This window comes from Malania oleifera, chromosome 6 (assembly GCF_029873635.1).
Source record: "Malania oleifera isolate guangnan ecotype guangnan chromosome 6, ASM2987363v1, whole genome shotgun sequence".
Lineage (NCBI taxonomy): Eukaryota > Viridiplantae > Streptophyta > Magnoliopsida > Santalales > Ximeniaceae > Malania > Malania oleifera.
This window is the reverse complement of record NC_080422.1, coordinates 4,456,570-4,483,419: the sequence shown is the minus strand read 5'-3', so window position 1 is coordinate 4,483,419 and position 26,850 is coordinate 4,456,570. Positions and strand designations below refer to the sequence as shown.

Here is a 26,850-nt window from a genome sequence, read left to right as displayed (position 1 = left end):
TTATGCGATCATGCAACATGCTTGAAGCACGTCTTTGTTTTACACTTTTAGCTATTGGATTTTCTTCAATTTCTCATTCAATTTGCATAATATATATGAAATGAAATCTATTGGTGCGGATATTTTTTGACCATCAAATTTAATATTTTCTCCAACATTCTTTTTGAATAACTAAAATTACATTTCATGCATTCTATCTTATGTCTATTTCTCTAAAAACCTAAAATTTGGAGCTTCTTACTATAATTCTAACTTCATTTCTATTTCAAATACTATTTTTTTGATAAAAACAATGTTATTTGCGAACAATATAAATCATGGAACCTCATTTTGAATATTTCTACTATGAATGGAAATTTTATTGAACGTCTATATATTCATAATGCTAGTCATTACTTTATCCATATATTTAGTTAATCAAACTAGGATAGTAATTGATTTGGCGCAAAGTTCAAAGCCTACTCCCTCAACACTAGTAGCTAGCACACAACCATGTTCTTCATATTCACTTGCCAGCTCATTGAGGATGACATTATCAATCGTGGTGTGTCCATGAAAGGAAAATTGGTAAAGGAAAAAAATACGAATGGATTAGTGGTGGGAAAAGTATGACCTAATTTGGGTCATGAAGATGTGCTCGGACTAAACAAGGGTTAAGAGCATTCAATTTTGTATGGGTATAAATTGAATCAATTAATCTTTTAACTTATTGATTGTTTTATAGATATTATGGTCTTTTGGCACCTCTTCTCAACAAAGAATATTAGGGGTTAAAATTATATCTTAAATGCATATACAATTAAAATCGCTTTTAATTGTTATTTATGTGCAAAACCCTAATTTTGTGTGTGTGTGTGTGTGTGTGTGAGAGAGAGAGAGAGAGAGAGAGAGAGAGAGAGAGCAATGTACTTGACTTTAAAATGGAATTGCTTTGTCATAGAGCTTCACTAGCTAGCAAGGTTTGGTGGTTGATCTACAATGTAGATGCTTTGTTGTAGAGCTTCATTAGCAAAGTTTTGGGAGGCAAGGTGTGTTTTAACATTATTCATGAAATCTTGCGAGTCAAACCATAGTGGAAATTTGTGTCATTTTTTCTTTTTATTTGAAATTGGTTGGGTTTCAGCAGGCACAGACAGAAACTGTTCTCCAAACATTACTCAATTATGAATTTTGAAATCATCTTGTGAAAATTAATAAATTTTCAATTAAATTACGTTTTTATTAAAATTATGTTTATAGTTGAAAAAAAGTTAAATCAACACCTTTGTAAAGTTAATTTCTAAATACGACATTACATTCTATGAATCTATATGCACTGGAAAATATCCTATTTTGCATTTGGCAGCATGAGAGCTTATGTTTAGATATTGTTCTTAAATTTATTTACACAAATATAGATTTAATGATTGAAATCCATGCAAAGGTAGCTCAAAATCCATGTTTCTAAACATAGGGTTATGCTAGCAGTTGGATAATAATAACGTTAACATCAATTGAAACATACAGTCTTTGCGATTTTTAAAATACCTGTATATTTATTCTCATATTTTTCAAAAACATAACTTTGCACATTTCAAATTTTTTTTAAAGGAAAATAATTAATTTTTATATATGTTTTAAATACACGAAAGTATACACATGCACATGCACATATGAACTATCCTACACACTTGCTCATTCATACATACATTAAAAAGAAAGAAAAAGTACACACATACATCAAGTAATCCTGTGGAAAGCAAATGAAAAACATCTAAAATATGTTATGTTTCAATTGAGAAAACCCGAACGCAAATTTAGTACTTAAAATCAATGCTCCCAAATGTAGCTCAAAGTATACCTTTCTAAACATTGTGTTATTAGTAGTTATTAACATTTATTAAAATATAAAATCTTTTTTGTTTTGAAAATTCCTAACTGTATTTATTCCCATGTTTGTCTACCTTAACTTCGCAACTCCTAAACTATTTTTTTAAAGGTTTTTTAAAAGGAAAACACTTAATTTGGCACATGCATGTATGTGCTTGCATATCACGTCTGTACTGTGCTTGTACATATATAGATGTATCTTTGCGCATGTACATGGACCTCCACATACTTGTATACACTTTCTTTTTTTTTTTTTTTTATAACCCACGGCTTCTAGCCACTATTGCGCCACATTGGATACTATGGTGCAGCACCAAACCCGAGGAGGCAGGTGAAAGTCACCCGCACATCGATGCATCCCTGATAATTACAAACTTGTATACACTTGTAGATGCACAAACAAATATAAGTGACATATACACGCATACACCTACTCATGGACCTCCACATACTTGCATATGTATGCACACACATTCCCCTACAAACATACATACATCCTACGTGCATACATACATACATATATACCCATTAACACACACATGCACAAACACATGGATACATACAGACATACATGTGCATCTACATGTGCATATACATAATTATACACGCGCATAAAAGTCGGGAAAAACATCTTGTTTATATACTAAGTGATTTATGAGGAGTGTGAACAAATTGGACTCAATCATACATACTTTCTTCATCTTCGCTGATTATGAAGTTTTAACGTGTAATAGGATGCCAGGAAATTTCTTGAATTAGAATTGTACCTTACGAACACAACATGTTTATAATTACTTGGACTCCAATAGACAAGCTCCCACTATTTCCTTTAGAGTTGCTCACCTCTCTCTCTCTCTGTGAATATTCACAAGGATGCGTTACAGTTTACAAAAATTAGCAGAACAAAGAGGATAAAGGATAAGGCACTGATAAAGAAGATAATAACTACAACAAAACCTTAGTTTTGTTAGGATGAAACCTCATTACTATTGCAAAATCCTTGCTCATTTTTTAGCATATCCTCATCATTGACAATGACATTATCTACTAGTGGATGAGGTGGTAAAATACCTACTAGTTGATTAGTGCTATGCTTTGGAGTGATTAGAATGTGTTCGATGTGATCAATGGTTAAGAGCCTTCAAGTTTGTATGTGTATGAATTCAAGCAATTAATATTAGCTTGATTGATTGTTTTCCAGATGCTTCGATCTTTTCATTACCTCTTGTTATTTAGAATGAATAACAAAGTTAAGATCATATATGTTTTAAGTAAATAAAACAGTGCATATACTTGTTTACTGAAATAATGAAAATGGTTTATCATGGTGCTTCACTAGTAGGATTTGCTAGTTCGAAGCACACGATGGTTTGATATCATTCATGAAATCAGAAGATACCTTTATTTTGAGTCAAAGAATAGATGAATTCTACGTAATTTTCCCCTTTTCTTTATTCAAAATTGGGTGGGCTGCAGTAGACATGGGAAAAATTTGTTAAGCACTCACCTTAACATAGCCTAATCCAAGGATAACTCGGTTTGAATTTTATATTTTGAATTCATCTTTATATAACTAGTTAAATTTTCATTAAATCGGGTTTTTGTCGAAATTATATTCACATAGAAAATGATTAAATTAAGCAACAGCTTCTTAAGGTTTTCAAATTCATTGCATTCTACGAAAGTTAAAAGATACCCTATTTTGTATTTGGGAGATTAATTAAGAGCTTCTCTTTGAATATTAAAATTCAAATTTATGTCAATTTACATAAACACAACATGAAACTACGATCACAAACTTTTGTCTAAATTTACACAAATACACATTAAATGTTTGAAATCTATTCGGAAACGCATAATCTATGCTTCGAAAAATAACCCCCGAGTTAGTAAGCTAAATAATACTATTAACACCCATTGAAATACACAATCTTCGTTATTTTGAAGATATCTATATTTATTCCCGCATTTACTTTACACACCCCGAACACATTTTTAGGGTTATTTCCTTAAAAAAGGAAAATAATTAATTTTTTATATTTATAAATCACGAGAATATGCACATGCACATGCATATACGTATATACATACCGTGCATGTGCACATGCTCGAATATACATGCTTTTACATATACAAATGCATCTATTTGCATATACGTAAAATACAAGTCATATATATATCTTCAAATATTAAAAATTCAAATACTCTTAATCTGCATCTTAACATATGTAAAATACATGAGTGCACGTGCACGTCTAATTATCCACCGATCACACTCATAGTAAAAAGGAAAAAAATACATATTTACAAATACATCGACCAATGTTAGAGGATTGTGAATGAAAAATGTCTAAAATAAAATTATGCTTAATTAAGAAACTTTTTTATCATGTATACTCTCTTAATTTTCGCCGATTATAAAGATTTGATGACGGAAAATATCTTGAATTAATTTTTTTAAAAATACAATATATATATATATATATATATATATATATATATAAAATTTAATAAATATTTGGATTCCGGCTGGCTCCCACCCATTCAGTTACGAGTTACTCATCTCTTTCTCTCTCCTCCCTCTGTGTCTTTCTTAAGGAAGTGTTAGGGTTTGCTGAAATCAGCAGGGCAGAGAGGACAGATAGAGGAGACGGGGACGGAGAAGACGATGGCTACAGCAGAACCCTAGTTCTGTACCGACGGGAGCTCATTATTACTGAGGGATTCCTCGGACTCTGTTATTAGGGTTTCATGTTATTCGAAGCTTTCATGTCTTGCAAATGGACACTGCCTCTATCTTCCCTGGAGATCTCTCATCTCCTTCTATTTTAGTTGCCGCAGCCATCACCGGTATTTGTTGTCTTTTCGCCCTTCTCGCCATTCGATTGTCCCCGCGCAAGTCTAGTTCAATTAAATCAGACGGCTGTGGTGCTTGTGGCTGCAGCTGTTCCTGCACCGGCGGCGGCGTAAATTTGAATTTGGCGCCGGCTGCTGCCCCACACTTGAACGGCACTACTGCGGGAGATATGGTGGAGAGGAAGCCGGTGGTTCCAGAGAGGCAGACGGGCGCTTCGATGATGGAACAGTTGGTACCGGAAATCACGACGCACGCGCTAAGTTACTTGGATTATCCGAGCCTGTGCCGACTCTCGATGACCAATTCTTTGATGCGCAAGGCTGCAAACGATGATAACGCTTGGAAGGCGCTCTATCACAAGGTTTGGTGTGCTTTAAATTGCTCCCTTTGTCTGAGTTTGAACTTTGAAGTTTTATTTGTGTGTTGAGTGTGAATTGTTCTTTGAATTTGGTGGCTTGTGGTTGCAGGTACGAGACTGATGTTCATTTATTACTCTCGATATAGGTAGAGCAAAGTCCAAAGAATTCAAAAAAAAAAGCTAAGAGCTAGGAAAATGAAATAAAATCCTTTATTTAATTCTTCATATCCTGTTTTGCAACATTGCATTCAGGATAAATAGACGGGAATCTGAAGGCAAAGAGAGAAAGGAAGAATAGACTTTTGATTTGTACATAAAAATAGCATTTTATGGTTTGTGATTGCATGTAGGAGCCTAATGTTAATTTCTTAGACTCTTGGTATAGGGGAAAACGAATTCCTAGGAGTTAAAAAGAAACAAAAAATTGTATGAGCAAAGAGAATGAGAAGCAGTAAACCCTTCAGCTTATTTTTCATGTTTTTGGATCACTAGACAGGAATCTGAAGATGAAAGAGAAACAAAGAGTAGACTCTAGATTTATGCATTTTTAATATAGAGAAGATAATGAAAATATAAATCACACTTAGAGTTCCTTAGGACTTGTGACCAGGGTTAGATTGCATCATCTAACCCTTGTACAACATAGTAGCTGAAATTTGCTCTATAACTTGTTGGTTTCATTGAAATCAAAGAGTATGTAATGAATTCGACTTTTTGGTTAGAAGATATCCTTCCACCTATCTACTTGTAAACTTGTCTACTTGTAAAATAAATAATCAATTTATAGGAATAATATAAATGACAATATAACAATAACAAATCCAATTATACAATTGAGGTATACATTCTATGACAAAACCATATGATTTTCCTAATCTAAATCAAGCAGGTTTTACGTGAAGAAGATTTGGCTCAGCGTGTTCTATTCGATATCAGTACGAGAAGAACCCGACTCGGTATTCTTAAAATAAAAAAATAGAGGAAGCAAAACTAAGTCAAGATGATACATATCAACCCTTTAGCACTTAGTGGGAATCTAAAGATGAAAGAGAAACAAAGAGTAGACTCTAGATTTATGCATTTTTAATATAGAGAAGATAATGAAGAAAATATAAATCACACTTAAGAGTTCCTTAGGCCTTGTAACCAGGGTTAGCTTGCATTATCTAATCCTTGTACGACATAGTAGCTGAAATTTTCTCTATAACTTGTTGGTTTCATTGAAGTCAAAGCTTACGTAGATATGCATGGAATAGTGAAAGAATTATAATTTTAATAAGACCGTTAAGTCTTGGACTCGCGAGGGCGGACGTTGGATCAACATTAAAGTTGCTCCTTTGTGACTAGATGGTCATAGGTTCGAGCTCATGGAAACAGCGTCACCGCATAAAATTAGGGTAAGGTTGCTGGTGACGATCCTCCCCCTACCCTCACAAGGCAGGGAGTCTTGCGGCCCATGGACTCCATTTTTTTTAAAAAAAAATTATTCTAGGACTCCAAAAATGAAACTCAACAAAAAGAAGATCCTCACTGAAAAATTTTCTCCAAAATTTCTAAAATTTGATGCTTTTATTGAATTAAAAGAGTACATATGCATGCATAGAATGGTGAAATGTTTTAGTTTTAATAATACATCAAAACTACGACTCTAAAATAGAAACTCCACAAAGAGAAAGCTTTAAATGATAATAATAATGACAGTACTTGTAGTAATAATAATATATCATTATTATTTTTTTGATGTTGTTGTTGTTATTGTTATTAGTGTTCAATTATTGTTGTTGTTGTTTTTGGCATTATTGATATTTTTGTTGTTGTTGCGGCTGCTGCTGCAGCTGCTTGATTCTTATTATTGCTGTTGTTATTATTTTATTTTTATTATTATTGTTACTATTACAATTATAGTTGTTATTATTATTGTTGTTGTTGTTCTCATTGGTTATAGCACAGTTTAGAGACAGTCAACTTTCGTTTTTTTTAATCTATTATGTAGTGAGGGCTATAATTGTCTTTTAGAAAAAAAGAGTCAAGGATCTTATTTGAAAGAGGAGGAATCACTATTCTATTGAATGGGGAATTAGCATTATGCAATTCCACCTTCATTTATGTAATTGAGTAAACGAAACATGGGAATGGGAATTAGGAACAAATTTTGATTTCATTCCGGCCATGATTCTTCTTACCAGACATAGTGTAAGTCTTCTTAGGATCGTGTGATATTTGGGATGCGACGATCCTACATGTTGCAAAATATTGGGTTAGCAAAAAAAAAAAGATGAGAAAAAAGCAATTGAATTTCTTAAAAAAATTCTCCTTCGGCATTGTTTTAGTAGCTCTTGTTTAGCCATGCACCAACATGACCCAACGAAAATATAATCCAAATATGTGCTTTTAAGCATTGAAAGCATGATGAAAAGAAACTTTTTTATTGGTGTACTATAGGCGACGTCTCATGGCCTCACCTTGATCAAGGTCACTCTAAATCTTCTCAATTTTATGAATTTTATCAGTCATCATCAATTTCATTGCATCTTGAATAAAATCTTGGCATGTATTTTATTTTTCTGTTTTCCTCTTCTACTTCTTTTAAATCTTAATCCCACTTCCTTCCATCTGCTATCTTATGTCTCAACCATTCTTGCTTCTCTAGTTCACTTAAATTTATTTCATTTTCTCACTTAGATGAACTGTTAAGCATCAGGGAGACTTTATCTCAACCATCATTGTTGATAATATATTTTTCTGCAATAACAGCAACAAAGCCATAGCTCCTGCAGTGTGGGGTTAGTTATGTGAACCATTTAATATTATTTTATTTTGTGAAAATTTAGCAGTGCAATTAAATAAGATCTTTTATAGTTTTATTTCCTAACTTTTATCCTAATTTATGCTTTGACAATCATTTCAAGTCCTTAAAATGCTAGATTGACTTCCTTTTCTTTAGATGCAAATGTTTTCTCCTAGTTCTTGGAAACTTATAATCCTATGATCCTGTCTTAAATCTAATCACAAAAACCATCTCAATGACTCAATGTACAACCTCAACTTGAACTATATTGGTATGTAGTAGGTATATAGATGTCATTAAGGATATGTATGATAGAAGAATGACTACTATTTGGACTAGGGTGGTAGAGTTTAAGGAATTTCTAATCATAATATGGGTAGAATCCAATGAAGTTCCATGATGTATGTTAATGATGAACTTACTAGAGACATCCAAAATGAAGTTCTGTGATGTATATTATTTGTAGATGATATTGTTTTGATTGATGAAACCAGAGCTTGAGTAGAATCTAAGGTAGAATTATGGACTGAAGCTTTATAATCTGGAGATTTCAACATAAGTAGTGAGATAGGGCAGGAAGTCAGCCATTCAATGTATATAATTGATCCTATTTGAGTGCTGATTCCAAAAATTAGGCCAAGGGCTTGTTGGTCCTAAACCCAAAAATGTTGGTTTTAATTAAGTAGTAGGCTTATGTTTATGGGTGTATGTTTGTAAAATAGGTGTCTTGAGGGCTTGTTTGTAATTTTCTTGTTTTTAGTATTCGCTCTGAATGAGAATGCAGTTGCACTTGTACTGAAACAGTTTTTGAATTTGGATTGAAGTGTTAACTATGTGCTTGCTTTCCTTCGAGGTCATCTGCCTCTCTTCTCTTTTCCTTTTTGATGCTACATCAAATAGAGTACTTAAAAACCAAGTTTAGTCATTCCAGGAAGAATAGTGGAGAAAATATTGGACTTGATGATCCATAAATTCTTAGTTCTAGTTGACGGATAAATTGAAGAAGAGTGTGGTTTTTTGATGGAAATATCAGGGGTTTCAACTTACAGAAATTTCAACCAAAATTTGATTTTGATGAAAATTTTGATTTCGATATTAAGGGAACAACACAGATATGGTAGATAATGGAAATTTCTAGTGCAACTTTGTTGATTGTTAAGTGTATGATTGGGCATGATTTATGACAAACATAAATTGAAGGAAATGTATATGAGACAATTTATGGTTTTTTTTAATAGAAAAGAAGCTTTATCAAGAGAAAAACTAATATGCAAGGAGGATAAGAAATCGTTTTAAAACAAAATAGGAAGAACAAAAACAATAAATGAATTAAATACAAACAAGAAATAGAAAGCAATATCTAGCTAGCAGAGCCAAACAATCTTGCTGTATATCAGAGAAACCCACACTCCCTAAGCAACTGGACGAAAAGGTCCACAATGAAGAGAAAGGACAATTCAGTTCATTACCAAATCTGTAGACAAAACCTGATATTGAAATGCGAGCATCTCTCCAGCTAAGCACCCACAAGATAGCAAATACAGCATGCCACCAAAGTTTCCTCGCATCCTTAATCCAAATTCTTTAAATGCAGTCAACCGAAAATCCTCCAAAGAACTAGGGCATACACAACATTCTCCAGACGGACCACAGAGCTTGTTCCATTGAGACCAAGCCACAGAACAATGAAGAAAGACATGAGCATGCATCTCACCTCTAGCATAACACAGCATGCACACATGATAAGACATAACTTTTTATATGATCTTCTAAGTTCTAGTCTGTAGCTAACTCAATTAAGTATGGCCATCCACATAAAAGCCTTCACCTTGGAAGAAGGAACCTTAGATTTCCATCAACGATTGGCAAGAGGAAAAAAATACAAATAAACAGTGCCTTTGTAAGCATATAAATCAAGTAAGAAAGGCCCAAGACAAGGTTCAAGAAGGCTTGATAAGTTTAAATTTGATGAAAATTTAAGGTGGGTTGCTCGTGCTGCAATTTTGCTGAGAGAATGAAAAAGAAGAAAATGAGTCAATTGCAAGTTCAAAGGTTTGAAAGAAGTCCCAAATCAGCCAGTTTTTTTTTTAAATAAATCAGAAGCATAAAATTTTCTAAATTTCTAAATATTTGACCAAAATTTTCCAGAGTCGCTGGATAGTGGATGAGAAATTATAAAAATGAAAATGAAAAGTGGTTTTCATTATGATTCTTCCTGGATAAAAAGTCCAAAAATGATGAGGATGCTAATATGGATGAGTGGTATAATTCTAAAAGATAAAAGAAGGAATGAACACATGCATGGTAATGTAAGCACAGGATAAAGGCGGGCAGTTATGATGGTTTGGCCTTTAACTTGGACTAATAATGTTCCAATGCAGATGAGAGATTAGATGCTGTTAGAGGTGCTGGTGGGGCATCTAGAATAATTTAGACTTGTATAGTAAGTGTTTTTCAACACTCCTAGACTTTCTAAGGATATTTGTCTTAGATCATGTTGAATGGTAGGAGAGAATTTGTGTAGCTGACCCAATATGTGGGACTTTGGGCTTGATTGTTGTCGTCATATTGCTGGTGATGTTTTTCTGGCATTGCGTTCAAATTAGTATGGAAAACTTATGGTGTATCCTCAAATAGAAATAGGAGAAGGCGTGTGGGTGATCTTGTGTGGGCGTTTTTTCACTTTTGAAATTAATATGGAAAACTGATGCTGTATCCTCAAAAAGAAATAGGAAAAGGCTTGTGGCTGATGTTTTTGCTACTTCACCCATAAGGTATTTGTTTATTCCAATGCTTATGCAATGCACAAAGCTAGTCTTTGTGAATTGTGTGCCATAACAATAGATTTAGTTATCTTCTAACCATAAGAACTGGGCCAGAAGATCATATTCTATGCATGGCCACAAAGAAGTTTTTTTCTTTTACCTTGTGTATGTATTTTGATTATTGCAATATAGCTGCTATGGTAGTTGGGAGTTCTCTCCCTATGTTAAATCTTTTTAATTCTCTGATGTTTGTGGCCATACTAGAATATGATCTAGACAGAGTCCTGATTCTTTGATTCTGGTGGATCATGGTGTGTGTATGCATAATGTTGTGTTTTTATTAGATAACTTTGAATGATTGGAAGAACTGAAGAGTAATGATTTTTACTTTGTTGGGTGTGTATCAAATTTTATATCTCTCTGTTTCTTTGATTATCTCTATGTGAACTTGACTTGCAAAGACAGCATTTTTTGCATTTGGATTTTAATGGGTATATTTAAAGGTTCTTTTTTATATTTTACTTCTTCTTCTAGGATTTCACATTGGAACAGGATAGCATAAGACCAGTAAATGGATGGAAGGCTTACTATGCTGCCACAAGGGCTGTTGTGAATATCAATTCAGAATTCTTCAGTGTCATTAGAGATAGATCGCTTAGCGCAATGAGCCGTCTTTGGCTTAACGCAGATTACGTGAAGTGTGTCCATGCCTCGGGAGAGTTATTCACAGGGTATGGTACTTTAATTTTTTGAGAAAGAATTACAATTTCTTTCTATATTTAGATTTAAGTCTTTTCCCACAAGAGAGAATTCTGTCTTGCACATTCATCATTGCCCATCTGGGTACTTATTTCTGAACTGCTCACGTGTTTTTGTCATAGCTGTGCTCTGAAATGTTCAACAGTGCTATGCCTGGTATCTGGTTGGTATTCTATTTTATGAACTTTTGATTATGGTAAATAAGTTGTAGTTCGTAACTGTGTTTGAACATTTACAACCCTTTTCGTGGAGAGGAAAGAAAAGGAAAGCAATGATTTTTTTTTCCTTCATTTCTCTGGTTTGGTAAACACTAAACAGAGTAGAAAAAAAGTTGAAAGGAAAAAGAGGGAAAAAGGTGGTCATTTATTGTGTCCTAAATTGGAGGGAAATTGAAACAAACTACCAACCAGACTGAAGCACCTTCTAAGACAATTTTAAAAAGTAACCTCTTGTGCCATGGATTTTTCTCTTCTTGTAACATGCAATTGGTTTTTTGCTTTCTTTTTCTATGATTCTCTACTTCCTCTCATATTTAACCAAACAATGTGGAGAGAAACTAGTTTCCCATTCCATCTCTCATCTAAATTTGTTTTCTTCTGTTCACTTCTCTCTAATTATGGTATTAAACTGAAGCTAATCCATTTTAAACCCCTCATCATCAACAGGTTTAGTCCAGTAATGGAGAGCTGGCAGATGGCATTCAACTGGGATCAAGGGGTTGTTGACTTCCAGGTTCGTGACATTCGGGCTCGGGTGCTAACGGACATGGCTTGGGTTACAATGAAAGCGTACGTAGACATGGAGACTGGCCCATTTAACATGACTAATGTCTTCGAGTTCCATAACGGGCGGTGGTACATGGTACATCACCACAGCTCTCTTATGGTCGCCGAGGTGGGGCAGCATATCATGCATGGTTAAAAGGGTAGGAGGAGAAGAAAGGAAGTTACAACATCGGTGATGATAATTCTCACCAAAAGATATAGCGTTACTTTGTTCTTTGGAGTGCTTAGGCTCCAAAAATGTTTCTTTAATTTCTTTGGAAGATCATTGTAATTTTTGTGACCTCAGTTTTGGCTTTTTTTTGTGGTGAAGCCTCCCCTCTTTCGGGCTCTCTCTCTCTCTCTCTCTCTCTCTCTCTCTCCATATATATCCAAGAATGTAGTAAAGAGGTCAAAATCGTCATTCCTGGACAGATCTAAGTATATCAAAGTTCAAGTGTCATCATGTGGCGTAAATCCTTAATCAATGATGCATTGATGGTCCAGCAATGGCCGTTCCCAGGAATGTTGTGAGCGTGTTTGAAACAGTTTTCATTTTTTTTTTAATTTTTGGGTCCTATCGTTGTCATCTTTAATAAGAAACAAATTATGGATATTGCCATTCTTGTAATCTTTTTTTGAAGATAAATTAGTTTTTGAGGTTTTGAACCATTTTTTTATGATTGCTATGAATCTAGAGTTGTCCATTTTGATCAAGTATTTTGGTTGGAGAAGGGGAAAAAAAAAGAAGTAAAATTGTGTGAATTTGAACAAAGAACAATATAAATTTGTATTGAATTTTTTTTAAAAAAAATTTATATAAATTTATTAAATTCATATTCTAAAATACATGTTACCAAACACTGAAAAAAAAAAAATCTAAGATTGGATTTCTAGTGCTCGTTTCAAAATCATTTTACATCTTATTGAAAATCTTAAGTTTAATGGTTTTAATGATCAATTGCATGCCATTTTTTCTAAGCTGCAAGGAGCAAATTGTCTTTCAAGTTATAAGGTAAGAATTCACATTTACCAACACAATTTTTTCATCCTATTAGTGATGCTTACAATCTTTTCTTCTACTCTCTTAACCAAAATTTCCCTCTAAATTTTACCAACCCAATTCACATTTAACCTCTTCTTTTCTCAAGTCTTGATACTTCAACTAATCTTTTGAAAATGTACCATAACACAACACATGAAAAATTAAAAATAAATTTAATAAAATATTTGCTTTATTTCCCATACTCATAGGTTGGGTTTAGAAATTGGATCGGACATTGATTACTTTATATTTTGATGTTTACATTTTTATATAATTTCTTATTTATGAGTATGTTTCATTTGGTGAATATATTTACTTTTATTTTGGGTTATGCATATATATATATATATATATATATATATATATATATATATATATATATTTGTTTTAATTTTGAGATACAGCTGTGTTTGTTTTTGTTTTTTGTTTTTTTGCTTCTAATGCAGATGTTGAATCACAAATTTATTAGGATGAAGTGTGTGCAAAAATGTTGAAGATGAGAAATTACTAAATGCAAGTGTAAAAAAAGTTAATCCTATGTATATATTTAAGACAAATTATTATCTAAAATCAAATTAATATTTTTAGTAAACAAAATTTTAGATTAAAATTTATGATATAAAGATTGTGTCCTCGGCCAAAAATAATAAGTTAAATAGCTCATCAAATAATAAATAAAATGTATTTTTAGAATATCTAATCGCACCATTCCTCTTATAAAATTATGAGTCATCACTAACTTCAAAGCATTAACTCATTTGGTAGATTGAAATGAAATGGAATTGAATTAAATTTCATTTTAACTCATTTCGTATGATTTTTGTATTTATACTAAAGACAAGTTCAAATACTTCAACAGGTTCTATGGTCTAGTGGTCAGGACATTGGACTCTGAATCCAGTAACCCGAGTTCAAATCTCGGTAGAACCTTTTTCGTTCCTGCTTTCGGCATTTATTTGGTTCTTTAAAATTCTCTCTGCTCTGGAGTCTGGCCTAGCATCAGAAGCCCTTTCTTTTCTCAGCCTCACAATCCAACGCCAGAGAGGAGAGAGAGCGATGACATGCAGTAGCGGCAGCTGCTGTAGTACCCTTCTCTCCTCACTTCCGCCTGCCGCCCACCAGTCTCCCTCCTTCCACGGCCGCCGCCTCTTCTGCGCCGGCACCAAATTGGCACAAGGCCCAGCACCACCACCCGCCCCCACACTGACTGTAAAATACCCATTGCTGTCTGACCTTCTCCCTCTCTGTTCTCCTTCCCCTCTCCCTGCTCTCGAAGAAGACAAAGAAGTAGAAGATCTTTCCTCTCCTTCAACTTCTGCTACAGAAGATGCCGTTGCCGTCGTCCGTCCCTCCGAACCATCCGCCGTTGACAACGTCAGCGTTCCTCCGAGGTATCGCCTTTCTTTGTCCGACCTAATTTCATTTCCCGGTTCTTGTTTATTAATTCCATTTTTCTTTCGATATCATCTCTGGATTTGGATTGAAGTTGGTGTTTTCGTGTTCATTTTTATCCAAATTTACAGAGAATTTAAAGTTCGTGGATAAGTGATTTTCACGAATTAGGTTCCATGGCCCTTTTTAGTTTGTAGCTTTGAATTACTTCTGTATTCAGTGGTTTTGTTGGAATTGAAGCAGAATCATGGTTATAGTTACCAGAAAATGTGCAAATCTAACTATGTAAAGTTTAAATTCAATGTTTTTCATGTATGAGGTGAGGTCCTTTTTTATTAATAAGGAAGAGGAGTTACTTTTCAACCCACATTTTTCCTCAAGACTTTTCCTCGTTATTCCTAAGAAACCTCAATCCTACAAGGTACAATTTAATTGCAACATTTGGATATGTAATTTAACAAAATATTTTTAATTTTAAATTTCTAAAATCTCTCCATGACTCGCTCATTATCTTCTAAAACACAGTACATTTGGGGGAAAAAATTAGATCCTCCATGAGGACCTACGTGGTCCTTCCATTAGGCCCTATCATCCAATGAAAACAGTCCAAATAGTGGATCTCACATGATAGGCCCACGTATAATCTGATGGAGCTCACTGTTTGGAGTGTTTTTATTAGATGGGAAGGCTGGATGGCGTGGTCCTCCTAGGAGAGCTAATTTTTTAACATAAGTTTGGGTGTGTGTACCTCACATCTAGCATTTATTTAAGAGAGGAAAAGCATTGTAAATACTATTATATTGCACTTGGGAGAATGGATTTGTGACTCCCAGATTTCGATGTGTGAATTTGAATACAATGCAATACAAAATCGTGTTTAATTTTGTTGAACTCCACACAGTACCAAGTTGAAGCCTTGAACTCCATGCTCACAGTCTTAGTGTAGCATTAACAAAATGTACCATAGCAAATGAATTCTGCGAGCTGACTGTAAAGAGGGCCATGAAATCTGAAATAACATTGGAAAAAGAGTGGAAGTCCTGAGAAGAGACTTGAAGCTTTGCATGTTAAGACAAGGCCTTTGATAGCTTGGCATTACAAAACTGGATTCCTGATGATTGCTGTGGAGGCACTTTTCAGTTTCCTGAACTTAAATTGTTGTCATGTGTGTGTAATTAGTTGTATGCAAAATTGAGGCTGTCAAACTGATATCTAGGAAATCATTAGAAGATTGATGACATTGCAAAGTTTGGTAGCACTAGAGTTGTTTCTAATATAATTGGCTGAAACAGAATGGAATTGAATTTGTCACTTAATTTTTTCATTATTTCCTTTCAAATTTTCATTTTATTTCCTTTTTAACTCGTTCCATTTTGCAAGCCAAAAATCAAGACTCCTGTTTGAAGTTTATATTTTAAAGACAAGTTCAAGCAAGCATCAACAGGTTCCATGGTCTAGTGGTCAGGACATTGGACTCTGAATCCAGTAACCCGAGTTCAAATCTCGGTGGAACCTTTTTGTCTCCTTCTTTTGGTATTTATTTATCTTTTTAATTTTTCATAATGGGCACACATACCTCGGTCCCATGCATCTGTGCAATGGCCTAGTAGTACCCTTCTCTCCTCACTTTCGCCTTTTGCCCACCACTCTCCCACCTCCCATGGCTGCTGTCGCCGCCTCTTTGGTGTTGGCACTGAATGCGGGCACAAGTCCCATCACCACCAGCCTCCCCCACTCTAAAAGTAAAATACCCATCTTCTCCTAAGCTCTTCCCTCTCTGTTCTCCTTCCCCTCCGCCTGTTCTGGAAGAAGAAAAAGAAGAAGAAGCTCTTTCCTCTCCTTCAACTTCTGGTACAGAAGATCCCGTCGCGGTCCTCCATCCCGCTGAACCATCCACCATTGACAACATTAGTGTTCCTCCAAGTTATTGCATTTCTTTGTTCGAACCTAATTTCGTACCCTGGTACTTGTTTATTAATTCCATTTGTCTGGATTTGGATTAAAGCTAGTGTTTTGAACACAAATTAAAATTTAAACTTCTTGGATAAGTGATCTTCACAGATTGGGTTCCATACTTCCATGGCCCTTGTTGGTTTGTAGCTGTGAATTACTTCTATATTCAGTTGTTGTCTTGGAATTGAAGCAGAGTCATGGTCATAATTACCAGAAAATGTGCAAGTTAGCTATGTAAAGTTTTAATTCAATAATTTTCATATATGAGCTACCTTTTTATTAGTAGAAAATTAGAAGTAGATTGTATTATAATTTTATTTCTGTCTTTATTAATATACATCTTTAAATGAATTCTCTTTTAGATTTGGAAAAACTTCAACATCCTCTCTTAAAGATACAAGTTCAATAGCACAATTTTGAATATATCTATATAGTATTTGTAAACCCTTATGGCAAGTTTGGTTTATGGAATATATAGAAAGGGGTGGGAGTAAAATGGAATAGCATAAGAATTGAAGAACATGCAAAAATAATGTGACAGATTTGATTTAGTTCCATTCTTAGGTACCAAACATGTGCTTGCATTACATTTGGTTTATAGAATGTCCATTCTATGGGTAAAATGAAATAAGATGTGAATGTAACAAAAACTGTATCAAGATCTAATAATTTAGGAAAAAATCAATGTGTAAAAGGTTGTGTTTCCATGTTATAGATTCATACTTTCATAGAAATATTTGCATTGTCGTTTTCTTTATAAAGCTAATGCATCTTATTTTTTAAATTATCAAAATAATATATTATGACCATTTTGTTATTAGGAATAGGCATATGTGAACGAAATGTGATCTTAATTTTTTGTATTTTAGGACATGAGCAGATCCTGTTTTTGTTCTACAAGTCAGAACATGTTTTTTTTGGATTACAGGTCAGAACATTTTTTGTTCTAGAGAACATTGATCATGGTGTTGTTTTTGGGTTTTCTGATTTTAGTTTCCTTCTGTTTAATTTGCCTGTTATTATACAATTTGGTTCCCTACATTTGTGTGATGTCTTTGATGGAATTTTAATTTTATTGATTAATTTTATTTAATTTTTAACAATTTTTAAAAGGCGAAAGCGTAAGGCGGGGCACTCTAACCCTTAAGAGGTGAGGCGTAAGCCTTAAGGCGTTGGGGCGTAAGCCTTTTGAGATTTTATTTTTAGATAAAAATATGTAAATAAGTTATATATTTTTAAGAATAATATTAGAGAAATATTTTCTCCTTCCATCTATAGATTCTTGCATAGTTATTAGAGCAGATATTTAGGCATTATTCTTGGAATTATTCTTGGGATCTTGTTCCCTTTCTCATGTATTATATACAAACTGTAACGTTGAATATTTGATATAGAAAAGAGTCATTCTTCAACTTTGACATGGTATCAAAGCAGGTTCTCTGCGTATACTTTTTTTTCAACACCGTATGAATTTTTTTTTTTTCTGCAATCATGTCCAACATCACATCTCCGGAGGTCTCCTCCTCCAATCCAACATCCCCATCAATTCTAGATGTATCTTCTCCATATTTTCTTCATTTTGCTGATCACCTAAGTGTCATCCTAGTCTCCACCATTCTCAATGGTGACAATTATCCTACCTGGAAGAGGGCCATGAAAATGGCCTTTAATGCCAAAAATAAGTTTGGTTTTGTTAATGGTACCTTCCCCAAACCGACGTCCTCTTCAGCAGAAACTCAATTGTGGGAACATTGCAATGATATGATCTTATTATGGATCCTCAACTCCATTGATAAATTCATTGTTCACAGTCTAATCTATCATAAATGCCCCCGTGATATATGGCTGGATCTTGAGGATTGTTTCTCTTAAAGCAACAATCCTAGAATTTTCAAGTTGAAGCGTGACATTGCTACTCTGACCCTAGGCTCCATGACCATCTCTACGTATTTTACAACACTTAAAGGTCATTGGGATGTTAAATATTTGATATTGAAAAGAGTCCTTCTTCAACTTTGACAAATAAAGAAAAAATTAATAAAATCACAAATATAATTTTAAAAAAAAATCATATATAATTTGCAAACTACTTGTTGGCCATTCAAAAAAATTGCTAACTATTACAAAGTTCAAATTATTTTTCAAGATCTAAGATACAACTTAATTTTCTTGAAAAGGTTGAGGTTTAAGAATTTTGGAAATCAGCTGATATTATGAAATTCCTTTTATATAAACATGGAATCAATATTTTCTAGCCAAATCTTACTTGAGAATCACACACCCAAAATGCGCAAGTCTCAAGTAAAAAGGCGTAAAAGGCGAGCCTTTTGTACAAATGCGTAAGCGTCAGCGCGTAATGCATTAGCCTTTTTGGGATTTGGTATTTAGATTGAGCCTCAAGGCGTTTTAGGCATGCCTTGCCTTAAGGCGAATCTTAAGGTGAACCTTGACTAAGCCTTTTAAAACATTGGTTTTCAATGCAACAATTATAATCAAATGAACATTTCAGTAACTTGGAAGAATTATTGATATGGTATTTCTTTGGATATAATTGACAGGAGCATTGTATCTCTCCTATTAATTAAAGAAGAGGCGTTAATTTTTAATAAACATTTTTCATCAAAATTTCCCCCCTCATTATTCTTAAGAAACCCTCAATCCTGTTAGTTATGATTCAGTAAAATAATTTTAATTTTAAATATTTTAAAATCTCTCCATAACTCTCCTATTATCTTCTAAAATACAGTAAGTTTGGGTGTGTATGCCTCACTGTTAGCATTTATTTAAGAGAGGAAAAGCATTGTAAATAATATTATGTTGCACTTCGGAGCATGGATTTTTGACTCCCAGATTTGGATGTGTGAATGTGAACAAAATGCAACACAAAAATCATGTTTAATTTTGTTGAACTCCACACGGTGCCAAGTTGAAGGCTTGAACTCCATGCTTCCAAACACACCGTTAGTGTAGCATGGACGAAGATTTACCACAGCAAATGAATTCTGCAAGCTGAGGACTGTAAAGAGGGCCAAGAAATCTGAAATAACATTGGTGAAAGACTGAAAGTTCTGACAAAAGATTTGGAGCCTTGCACATTTTGGAAGACAAGGCCTTTAAAAGCTTAGAATTAAAAGCTTGATTTTTGATGATTGCTGTGGAGGCACTTTTCAGTTTCCTGAACTTTAATTGTTGTTTCATGTGTGCCTTATTACTTGTTGACAAAATTGAGGTTGTGAAACTGATGTTTAGGAAATCATTAGAAGATCGATGACATTGCAAAGTTTGGTAGTGCTATTGTATTTGCTAATATAATTTGAACAATGAGTTTGATATTACTTGGTAATTAGTCAAGTTCTGTTGGCAAAGTCCTAGTTTGTGGCCAATTAAAGTGGCTATTTGGTATTATGAACAATTATCTTGATTATAGTTATGCTTTGCTGTTCTTTGTTTTTTTGTTTATTATTGCTTTTAGAAACAAAACCAGATCAAGCATGTAGGTTGGGCAAAACCAAATGCAACTTATGAAGTTGATAAGAGAAAGAACCTAAAGCAAAATAGAAAACTCAGAGATTTATATGGTTTGAGAATCCTATATTTACAGGCAACGGAAGAGACAAATTATTATGAACTCGAGGTGCACTGAGCAATTACTTAGATACATTTGGGTCACTATCCTTCTCCATAATTATTTATTCTGCTGAACCAGCGATGCGTTATCTGATCTTTGAATGTTGATGGACATTGGAACCCTTTCAACTAAATTCTAAGGAAATGACGTTCTCATTTGCAAGCAAATATCCCTGGAGTTCTGTAAAATGGATTAATATTATAACATTTCCGTTTGCTCTTGAATTGCTTATATATTTTGCTTCCTTTTTGCAATGGAATTGCTCATATGGTTCTATGAGAGGGAAAAAAATGCTCATTTGTAAGGCTGTACATGAAACTCTTATGCAGGGGCTGTAAGGCTTGTGGGAGTGAGGAAATAGAGAAGGGCTGTAATGGTGAGGGAAGGATTCAAGGTGGGATTGCAACAGTTCCAGGCTTTGGTTGGTGGCCAATAAAGGCTTACAGGCCATGTCCTGGATTTATGGCCTCAGGTGGTCGGTACAGACGCCGTGGGCAAAGCATGGATGAGGTTGCCTTCGGAAGGGGGGAGAGTGAACCTTCTGCCCTGAGTAATGATGAGGCTCAGTCACGGTAAATTTTTTATTTCCTTATTTCATTCGACTCTTTTGCTGTCTTAACTGCAATGCTGTGTGGTGCTAATTGGTAGAATCTTGGGATTCAAGAGTTCTTGCTGACCTAGCAATCAAGAAATATTGGGTTGAAGTAAGATTGTTGACAGATGACTTATTTGTTCATAAACATGTGACTTACACATATCCTTGCAGCAAGAAACAGAAAGGGCCAAGGGGATTCAAGAGGTAACGAAGTTTTGGAAGTTGTCTGCCAGGCTATAACTCAACCTTACCATTCAAGGCTGATAGCCCCTGTTGAAGGGCGATGATTAGCAGCTGGAGGCAATGGGTTTGATATGGTATGCATCATCAAAAGAAGTTGCGGTTAAAAAAGTTGAGTCTTCTGTTGTACTCTTAATATATCAAGAAAATCCAAATGTTTTCTGGCGGGTATGTGCCATTACAAGTAACCGGCTGAAATGCTTGGTGCCAATGTATTAAGTAAAATATGAAAGGTTTATGTAGATTATTTTGGGTGAGAAATTGAGGATGATGGTGTGTTTGTATGCTGCGTTTTTATTTTGTTCTACAATTTTGTAATGACGGAATGGCAACTTTGATGCTTGCCATTATTCAACACCGAGCTTCAAAATTTGTTAGGTCTTAAATGATCCAAGCTGAGTTCTCTGCAACACAATTACGGAAATAAATTTTTAGACAAAATTTATACAGATCTAAATTCAAAGCCTCTTTTAATTATGAATTGTACAAATTTCATTTTTCCGATGGGATTCAGCCATCAGGTGGCTTGATTTGTCACATTTGCTCTTTCTTTTTGTCATTTTCTTTTGTTTTGCTCTTCTCACTGGGCGCCTAAATCCGAACTAGACAGACCAATCTAACTGGATTTGACCGAACCGGTATTCGGGCTGGTCCAGTCAGCCACCAATAACTGGAAATGCCTTAAATCGGGATTGACCTGTGAGACTCGGCCAAACCCGGGTTGAACTGGGGTTGGGGCTTGCCAACTCAGCTGCTCGCATTGAAGAGGGGGGAAAAAAGGACAATATTTGCACCTGTTTTATTCAAGTTTTTTCTCAGTTTATTATTAATTTATAATAATATACTAAATAATATTTTGTTTATGAAAATTATTTTCAGAACAATGTTCATGTAATCTCGCTTCTTGGTCCAGTAAAATTCAACAAATCTCGTTACACTAAATAATGAGATTTGCCACGTGTCAGGTTCAGCTTTTTTTCCGAGCAAATCTCGCTGTCACGCATTAACACTCGATTGGCCTAACATTTAAATCTCGTTGGACTAAGCAGCGAGATTTATTGTGCATTCAAATTTTTTTTATTAATAATCCTAAGTATTCCTTTTTTCAAAAATCTTTTTAACTGCAATTTGTAACATGAACCGTTTCAATTTTTTGTGTTCTCCTTATATATTTATTTATTATAATAATAATAATAAAAAATTAAATTTTTGGAGCAAAGAATCATTATTAATTTAAATTTTCATGTAGAATAGATTAATTTTTTTAATTTAATTAAAAATATTATTTTTATTATAAATTAATATAACAGTCATACATTATAAATATACACTAATAACAAGATTATTTTTAATTAAAAAGGGAAATCTTATATTATTTTATGTAGTAGAAAATATTTAAATATTAATTAAAAATAATTATTATTGAAATTGTTAACTAAAAATATTAATAATTCTAATTTAAATTATATTTAAAACTAATAATAACACTTATTTAAATACAATCAAATGCCATTTATAATTTTTAGGGTTTCTCCAATTCAATACTTATTATCAACACTTATTAAATTCAACACTTCTACATAAGCATTCCAAACAATTCTTTAGTTTATGTTATCTAAAGAGTTGCATTCAGATTGAAGAAGATATTTGAAATTTTAGTATATAATACTCTTGAGCTTGAAAGAAATTTTCGAATGAGGAGTTGGGGTAGTTGATAGAGGGAAAAATAAATCTACAGTTAGGAAATCCTTATCTCTTATAATTAAATTAAACGCACTCAACACTGAATCTCAAAAAAGTATTTGTATAATATGTCAAGGTTCTTTGTAAGACATAAAAGGAATTTCAAGTCACTTATTTATTTTTCTTGACTGTAGTAGATCATACAATTTGTGCATGCAGAATTCTTGGTACTTATTTGGCGTCACCACTATGAATTTCAAGCGCTATTTATTTGTCAAATAATGCCTTAATGAAATTTCAAAAATGTGAGTTTGTAACAGTAGGAGGCAATAGATGGATGGATTCTTTTGCTTTAATATATTTTACTTTGGTTGATCCTTATTCAAGTACAATGACCAACCTTCAATAGGAATGAGTCACGTAGTAGTCATTACATGCTTATTACAAGAAAAGGCTCTAAACTCACTGTCTCAGCTTGAGTTGTAATACCCCAACCCTAAAGGATCTAGGATATTTACTTTTTACTATTGATTTACAGTATAAACAAATAACTTAATTATTATTAAATCAAAGCGCTAATTATCCATATTACAATCATTTATTTTAAAAGAAAAAAAATTATACAAGCATAAATATCTGACATCATACTAATATTTCTAATCAATCTTTATTTTTCTATTCCCACCAGCATGCTTATTAAACCTGATTTCTGACATGCCCTTCAAAGTTATCTGAAATAAAAATATGATTGGAGTGAGACGACGCTCAGTAAGTAAATAAGATTATTATTAGTGTGTGGCCAAAATGAGCTTTTAAAAATTTCGTAAAATAATATTTAATACTATAGCTTCAAAACTGCTTCTAGAATAAATATAAATTTTTAAAAAAAATTCTGCATAAAACTTTTACCATCAACTATAACAGTAAAATTTAATAACCATATACTGTGACCGTTAAATTAAACTTTTAACTTTAAAATTATAAAAATATTTAACTATATACATACATATACTTTTCCTTATACGTACGTTTCCTTTAAATCGTCATTTAGGCACAAGAATGACCCTTTTTATATAAACTTATAATTTTCCTTTAACTCATTAATAACTCTGTACACGTAATTAAATATGTATAAACATATATTGTAAAAAACCACCATTAGGCCTGTTAATCGTAAGTCATGTTTACCCCTATGACTGGGTTGTGCGGTCCGAAAACTGGACTTAACTGGCTGACCGACTAAACTAAATCAACGTACGTAAATATTAAGTGAAATTTTCCTTATTAAGTCTTGGTCTGGAACCAGGTGTGCACTCAGGAAAAATCCACAAACATAAATAACCACTCTGTAAATAGTGTGGGTGCACTCTAATCCATTTACACTTTAAATTGTGGTACCGAGCATCTGTAACTTTGAACTTACTTTACCATAAGAGATTTTAAAATCATCTTATTATAATTTATGCAATTTAAAATAATCTCGTGAAAATCTCATCTTTACTCATATTTTCATGAATAATGCAACGTAAAAATAAACTCATGTCACACAATTTTTGTATTAAAAATATATATAATAATTTTTTTTTAATAAAAAGAAATGCTAAAAATTCACCCGAGAGAATTAGAACATTTCTTAACCCAAAAATAAATGCAAGTATATTAAAGATAGAATAAGTATAATTAAATATACGAAAAAATAAATTCATGGAAATTTTATGGAACTAAGTAACATAATTGAAATTTACTTACAAAATAAACTCGAGTATGAATTTTAAATAAAAAAAAATTAAAATAATCATATTTACTTACCTTCTTCTTTTATCTTGTGCTACGAATACAATAACTATCTCTAAGAAATGAGATCGGAAAGAGTGGGTGAGTGAGAACTTACTCAAAAATTCTCTCTCCACCACAAATTCTTTCACTCATTAATCCTTCTCTTCCTTGAAAAAATTGTTATGAAAAATGAAGGTTAAGACTTTCCTATTTATAGGAAAATTTTGGGGAAGAAATGAAATTTATAAAAGTGTGGGGAGATTGGTGAAATTATAATTTTTTAAAATTAAAGAATGGGCAAGGTATGGGTTGAGTATGGGATGGGGATGAAGGCCATGTGGGAGTGCTTGCCACCATTCTCATTAAATAAATTTTTAATTAATTACTTACCTAATTAATTAATCAATTAGGTAATTAATTATTTTATTATTTTTCTTAATCATTATTATCATTGCTATTACTTTTAAACTATTTTTAGTATTTATTTATTTTATTATTTATTTTTGAACAAAAATTAAATTTAAATTTTAAAAACTCATGTGAGTCCTACATGGTCTTGTTGGCTCCACACAACTTTGAAACTCAAATGGATCTTACGTAACTCCAATAATTCTCATACGATTTTATGAGCCCTATACAGTTTCGAGACTCGTGTAAACCTCCACACGACTTTGGGACTTATGTGGACCCCACACAGTCTTGTGGGCCCCGCATAGGATACTTATATTTTTATTATTTTATTATATATTTCTACAAATTATGTCAGTGAAAACATTATTTTATGTACTTATTTACGTATATAAACAGTGTCTACCCTATTTATCCTATGAAATTCCATTTTGATCAGGCCGACCCTTAAGGAGCGACTGAGCTGCAATGGTCTCTGAGCACTCGCTAAAACAAGGTCTTTCTTAGGCATCAAACATGGAATCAAGGATCTTACAGAAAAACACTTCTGTATTGATATTAACTTAATGACCAATTTTATTATTTTATTATTATTGTGCTTTAATCGTATATATCTTTTTTTGGGTCATCACATTCTCTCATCCTTATAAAAATTTCGTCCTCGAAATTTGTTAATTTAAAATGAGTACTGTATAATTGGTTGCGCTATTTGAAAGAGTAAATTTATTAATGATTTGACTAAATCTTAAAATAGATTGAGGGTCAATTTGGTGAAATATTTTCTTTTGGGAATTGAAGTGTGAATCGTCGGTCTAATAAGGGTTGAAATGGAAAAGAAATTCAGAAGATGTGGAAAAGGATAATTTTATATATATATATATATATATATATATATATATATATATATATATACATATATATATATATATTTATATTATACATGTCATATAAATTAAAAATATATGTATAAAAATGAAATGAAATCTAGCCTTTAGAGCCTTAGATCAACGTCAACATCTATTGAAGTGCTAGCGATGTCACTGCTAACCGCCTGCGTTCTTTCTTGACAGAGTTGACCTCTTATAATGTCGCCGGCTTGGGTCGAAAAAAGGGAGAGAACGCCCGTTTGTTCGTTGAGGGAGGAAGAGCTGCCCTCTTCCCTTTATGGCATTTGGTGGGGATGATCATAACGAGTCATTGGTGGCCCGTATATGATTTTCAACGCGCATTGGACCTCCTTGCAATGGTGGAGTAGGCTAGCATTATCCAAAACCCTTAGTGTGTTGACTGTGATATTGTCATTGTAAGGGGTATGACTCATTGGTGTGATATTAGTTGTAAGTTTCATAGACGTAATATTCTCGATAGGGATGAGGGTTGGAAGAATGGCAGGGGCACTGCTTGGGGCGATAGTGGTGGAGGAGGTAAGATGGAGAATTGATGGGGTAGTAGTTGAGATAGTGGCTTCTCCAACTGATCCCCGCCTATGACTACGGTTCTCAAACCAAAAGCGTATATTTCTTAGCTCGATTAGACCATACCGTCGGAGTTGTGCTGCAAACAAGATAGTACGCTCCACAAAAAGGAGTTCCCCTTGACTACTGTGGAAGGCCTCCTCTAAAATCTCCAATTGTGCCTTACTGGGTTTCCATCTTTGGATCGATGATCTAGTGCTACTCTCGACAACTTGGGAAGTTGGGTGATTTGACAACATTTTCGAGTAATGAGACAACTAAGAGACAAGTTGGGAAGAGCTAATCACTACAAACCGAAATGTGATTGTTCAAGATAATAGAAAGCTGTGATGCTTAGAGTTCGAGAAGGGCAGACCCTTTTTATAAGGGAATGACCACGTGTTGTGGAAATCAAGAGAAAGAGCGACATGTGCTGCGAGAATCGAGGGAGAGCAACGCATGTCACAGATATCAAGCAACGCGTTTTGCACAAATTGAGGGAGAACGACGTGCGTTGCG

General features: G+C 33.6%; 2 protein-coding genes and 2 non-coding genes across 6 annotated transcripts; all 4 read left to right on the top strand.

The window, feature by feature from the left end:
- Positions 1 to 4,378: 4,378 nt before the first annotated feature.
- Positions 4,379 to 12,683, top strand: LOC131157011 (F-box protein SKIP8). 2 transcript variants are annotated; one of them, XM_058110828.1, is made up of 4 exons: positions 4,409 to 4,719; positions 4,814 to 5,087; positions 11,172 to 11,368; positions 12,062 to 12,683. In XM_058110828.1, the coding sequence occupies exons 2-4, from the start codon at positions 4,896 to 4,898 to the stop codon at positions 12,315 to 12,317; spliced, it is 645 nt and encodes a 214-aa protein (XP_057966811.1). In that variant the 5' UTR covers positions 4,409 to 4,719; positions 4,814 to 4,895; the 3' UTR covers positions 12,318 to 12,683. The 2 variants fall into 2 exon arrangements, with proteins under 2 accessions (XP_057966810.1, XP_057966811.1); XM_058110827.1 differs by having other exon boundaries at positions 4,379 to 5,087.
- Positions 12,684 to 14,060: 1,377 nt separating this feature from the next.
- Positions 14,061 to 14,132, top strand: TRNAQ-CUG (transfer RNA glutamine (anticodon CUG)). The gene has a single exon. It is a non-coding gene; the product is annotated as a tRNA-Gln (tRNA).
- Positions 14,133 to 14,149: 17 nt separating this feature from the next.
- LOC131157010 (uncharacterized) lies at positions 14,150 to 21,271 on the top strand. 2 transcript variants are annotated; one of them, XM_058110826.1, is made up of 3 exons: positions 14,150 to 14,593; positions 20,505 to 20,747; positions 20,942 to 21,271. In XM_058110826.1, exons 1-3 carry the CDS (start codon positions 14,259 to 14,261, stop codon positions 20,976 to 20,978), a joined length of 615 nt encoding a protein of 204 aa, XP_057966809.1. In that variant the 5' UTR covers positions 14,150 to 14,258; the 3' UTR covers positions 20,979 to 21,271. The 2 variants fall into 2 exon arrangements, with proteins under 2 accessions (XP_057966809.1, XP_057966808.1); XM_058110825.1 differs by having other exon boundaries at positions 14,166 to 14,593; positions 20,952 to 21,271.
- Positions 16,038 to 16,109, top strand: TRNAQ-CUG (transfer RNA glutamine (anticodon CUG)). Its single transcript has one exon. It is a non-coding gene; the product is annotated as a tRNA-Gln (tRNA).
- Positions 21,272 to 26,850: the final 5,579 nt, after the last annotated feature.